This window comes from Brachyhypopomus gauderio, chromosome 15 (assembly GCF_052324685.1).
Source record: "Brachyhypopomus gauderio isolate BG-103 chromosome 15, BGAUD_0.2, whole genome shotgun sequence".
NCBI lineage: Eukaryota > Metazoa > Chordata > Actinopteri > Gymnotiformes > Hypopomidae > Brachyhypopomus > Brachyhypopomus gauderio.
Genome location: NC_135225.1, coordinates 6,727,193 through 6,732,192, shown reverse-complemented (window position 1 = coordinate 6,732,192; position 5,000 = coordinate 6,727,193). Strand labels below are relative to the sequence as shown.

Below are 5,000 nucleotides of genomic sequence, written 5' to 3'. Positions count from 1 at the left end.
CGTGACGGCGTTCACTCGTGAGGGAAGCAGAGTGGAGCCCACCGACTACATTCGTGCAGCTTTGCATCAGTGAACACTGTACTGTCAATCTGCATTTCACAAAACGACATTCGTTTTGCAATATTAGGCATTAAAATCATCTCCCACACTGAGAAAAGGTGCCGTCTCTGTCCCGTCTCAGACGCTGAGCGCACACGTGATGGTGCAGTGCACACGTGTGCGTGCGAGACGCATCAGAGGCGGCTAAGGGCAGCCAGGATGCACCGTGTGCATTAGTAACCTCTCCAGGTCCGCGTGCAGGCACTGAAGCGTGCGTGTTCTGTGTGCACTGATCCACACATGCATTTGCCCTTAAAACGAGAACAACGACGTACGCTTCACCAGTGAGCTGGTGTACACGAGCCCCAGTAACTAAATGGGACTCGCTAAAATGTATCCCGCAGTACGTACGGTGGAGCACACACTCCAGCTATGAGTGCAAACACATTGCAAATATTCTCCTTTACTTTCCAGTTCAGCTCTGCGGGACCCCCGGGAGCAGGCGAGCCAAACTCGACAGCGCAACATAAATAGCTCGAATAACTAGGGTACAACGCTGTTAGCTTCAACGTCCTGAAAAGGAACAGAACTATTACTCGGAGACAGGCTGTCATGACAACCCAGGACCAAGGACGTCCCGTGCCTGCACTCCAGGTCTGCGGCAGGAGGTCCGGGTGGGGCCCAGGGTCCCTTCTCAAGACGGACAGCACTTTTAACTGCAACCCTGGCGTGAGGTCCGCGTGTCCAGTGCGGAGATGTGCAGCAATGGAGACCCCGGGACAACAAACGCCACTTGCCCGGTTCTGAGCCCACACGACACCCCTCCCACTGTCAGCTACTGGTGAGACCGTGACAGAACCACAACGGTGTGAAAAGGAGCCATCCAATAGCGCTCGCCTTCTACGTAACGTAAATCTAACATCGTGTTATCATAATAGCCTTTTGCTTTGATGTGGGCGACAATGGCGTGTGACAGACCCATCGTGAGCTTTAATCCGCACGCTAGATTACCTTGTCCACAACCGTCGGTTTGGTCCCCTTATCCGCTTCTTTTTCTCTCTTCTTCTCCTCCTTCTTCTTCTCTCTCTCCTTCTGTCAGAATGTAGGGAGAAACAACAAAGGTCACAAGCTGGTCTTAGGGCCCGGGTCGTAATCAGGCCCGCACACGCGTGCACGCACAAACACACTCTGGACAACAGCGCAGGTTGAATAACACGCTGTGCTTGTATGTGTCGGGCGGGACTATACAGCAGTGGCACAGATAAATCCTGAGCTAATCTCAGACCGAATTAAACGTTCCTGAGCCTCGAGTACCGGAGGTTCCCCCGCCATGTTTCTAAAAGATATTCCACGATCCCTTAGACGGTCGTTAAAGTCTGCCGCGCTAACGGGGGGTGAGGGGCCACAGAAGCAGAAGGGGGTTGAGGCGGCGTGGGGGCAGCTGTGGGGGGGGTGCGTCCTCTTTACGAGCACATCGATTACCCCATTTCCCCTCTGCACGCTGGCCGAGCCGCACAATCGATCCCCTCAAACACGCGGATGGGGCTCAGCCGCAGCCCGGTTATGCCAACAGAACCTAATCGGCACTTCTGATTGGTGCCCGGACACTGTCGGGCGGGGCTGCAGCAAGGCACCTCCCTCTGCTCCTCCACACACACACACACACACACACACACACACACACACACTACTCTAGAGTCTTATCAGCTGAGCTGAGGAATCTCTGAACACTTTTTTGCTGTCCAAGAGTGTGTAAGTGTGTCAGCAGAAGTAAGAATATCTTCGAAGGACAAAGAGTCTTTTCCTGAGTAATGATTCATTATGTACATCTGCACCCTGAGAACGAGGGAATACACTACACACCCCACCCAGCCCACGAGACACTACACACCCCACCCAGCCCATGAGACACTACACACCCCACCCAGCCCACGAGACACTACACACCTCGCCCAGCACATGAGAAACTACACACCCCACCCTGCACACACGGGACACTACACACTCCACCCAGCACACGAGAAACTACACACCCCACCCAGCCCACGAGAAACTACACACCCCACCCAGCCCACGAGAAACTACACACCCCACCCAGCCCACGAGAAACTACACACCCCACCCAGCCCACGAGAAACTACACACTCCACCCAGCCCACGAGAAACTACACACCCCACCCAGCCCACGAGACACTACACACCTCGCCCAGCACATGAGAAACTACACACCCCACTCTGCACACACGGGACACTACACACTCCACCCAGCACACGAGACACTACACACCCCACCCAGCACACGAGACACTACACACCCCACCCAGCCCACGAGACACTACACACCTCGCCCAGCACATGAGAAACTACACACCCCACCCTGCACACACGGGACACTACACACTCCACCCAGTACACGAGACACTACACACCTCGCCCAGCACATGAGAAACTACACACCCCACCCAGCACACGAGAAACTACACACTCCACCCAGCCCACGAGACACTACACACCTCGCCCAGCACATGAGAAACTACACAACCCACCCTGCACACACGGGACACTACACACTCCACCCAGCACACGAGACACTACACACCCCAACCAGCCCACGAGAAACTACACACCCCACCCAGCCCACGAGACACTACACACCTCGCCCAGCACATGAGAAACTACACACCCCACCCTGCACACACGGGACACTACACACTCAACCCGCACACGAGACACTACACACCCCACCCAGCACACGAGACACTACACACCCCACCCAGCACACACTGGACACTACACACTCCACCCAGCACACACTGGACACTACACACTCCACCCAGCACACACACTGGACACTACACACTCCACCCAGCACACACACTGGACGCTACACACTCCACCCATCACACACTGGACGTTACACACTTCACCCCTCACACACTGGACATTACACACTCCACCCAGCACATGAGACACTACACACCCCACAAAGCCCACACTGGACACTACACACTCCACCCATCACACACTGGACGTTACACACTCCACCCATCACACACTGGACGTTACACACTCCACCCATCACACACTGGACGTTACACACTCCACCCATCACACACTGGACGTTACACACTCCACCCATCACACACTGGACGTTACACACTCCACCCATCACAGGCACTCAGAATTCTACAGTACCTCCAGTTTGATTTTCTCGGCTGCCTGTGAGGAGGGAGAGGATGCGGAGGGCAAAGCAGCATCAGAAGACTTCTGCAGAGAGGCCAGGAGCAGACGGAGGAGACAGAGGAGACAGAGAACAAGAAGGCACCGCAGTTGAGGGGAGTGAAGCCAAGAAAGAGTTGAAACAGGGACAAGAGAAAAAGAGACACAGGACACAGAAAAACACACACAAGCAGTAGAAATCAGCATTAATGCGCAGCATGGACAAATCTTCCACTCGCCCAACACACACACACACACACACACACACACACACACACACACAGAGACACACACACACACACACGCGTGAGCATGCATGCATACACACACACACACACACACACACACACACACACACACACACACACACACACACACACACACACACACACACACACACACACACACACACATGAGCGTGAGCATGCATACACACACACACACACACACACACACACAAAAACAGTCCAAACAACAAAATGAATCACTGGCATCTTAAGGAACTGACCAAACTTGGAATAAACACATGCTAACACGAGCTGCTGCTTGTGTGTAAAGATCATTGGTCTTTGTGCTCATGTTCCTGCCTACTGCCTCCTACAGACAGGAGGGAATTCAGCTCTCCTGTCACTGCAGAATCCATTAGACAAATGTTATCTGGTACAGACAGGAGCTGTTGTGGATACTGATCAACTTGCCTCTCCCTCCCTTTCTCTCTCTCTCTCCCTCTTTCTCTCTCTCTTTGGGGGCTGTTTGTCTGGGGTGCCTTCATGGTGAGTTCTTGGGCCAGATGGACGGCCCTCTCCTTTCACACGGCCCCACAAAGGGCCTTTCTCCCCGGGCAGAGCAGCACGGAGCTGGGGAGGCAGGCCAGAGGGGAGCCCCGCATCTCAGCGCGCCTCTCCAGAGTCGCCCGGGCGACGGGGCAGGCCTCCCCCGCGGGGGAGCGAGAGAGCGAGGGAGCGCGGAGAGAGGGAGTGCGCCAAGGCAGGAGGAATGACGGAGGAGGAAATCAGACGGAATGAAAGAGGCTGAGTGGAGAAAAAAAAACTGCAGAGGAAAAGAAAACCATGAAGGAGAAACAGAGAGGGGGAGAGGGAGAGAGAGACGGAGAGAGAGAGAGAGAGAGAGAGGGAGAGAGGGAGAGAGAGGGTAAAAGAACTCTGTAGGGACAGGAAGGGAGTGAAAGAAAGATGACCCTTTCTTCTTTGTTTCAATAGCGAAGTGGCGCTGTCAGCAGCCCGGCTCCACAGAGACGGGGGGGAAACAAGCAGGTCCATTATGGCCCGGGCCGGTGTGGAGCTGTCCAGTCTGGGCCATTAGCTGCTGATGGATCCGTCTCATAATCCTCCTTTATTGGGTTAGCATTAGCGCTCCGCCACGCGGCCGCACCGGCGCGGACTCATTAAAGAGCCGATAACCAATATGCTGCCACGCGCCCCCCCCCCCCGCCTTTAACAAGCGCCGCGCCCGGGGAAATAAGCAGGAAATGGCCCACGCGAGGAGGCAGAGGAGGCCGGGCAGAATACGGAGACAGCCATCGCCTCCATCTCCATCTTAATGCAATCGGCGCAGCAGCGTAAGGGGGCGGGTAATTGGGCTCGGGTCTGGACTGGGCTGACCAGTGACCCCCCCCCCCCCCCCCCCCCCCCAAACAGACGCTCGATGACGACACTGGGTGCCCACCACCAAGAAGCCCAATTACTGACCCAAGAAACAGAAAGCCATGTCTAGATCACAAG

The 5,000-nt window shown here is 55.2% G+C and overlaps 1 protein-coding gene across 1 annotated transcript in view; it reads right to left on the bottom strand.

The window, feature by feature from the left end:
- Nucleotides 1-5,000, bottom strand: part of smap1 (small ArfGAP 1) — a 94,886-nt gene that overhangs the window by 56,008 nt on the left and 33,878 nt on the right. Inside the window, 2 exon segments of the mRNA XM_076974347.1 lie at nucleotides 1,051-1,131; nucleotides 3,235-3,306. Coding sequence (XP_076830462.1) covers nucleotides 1,051-1,131; nucleotides 3,235-3,306 — 153 coding nt within the window.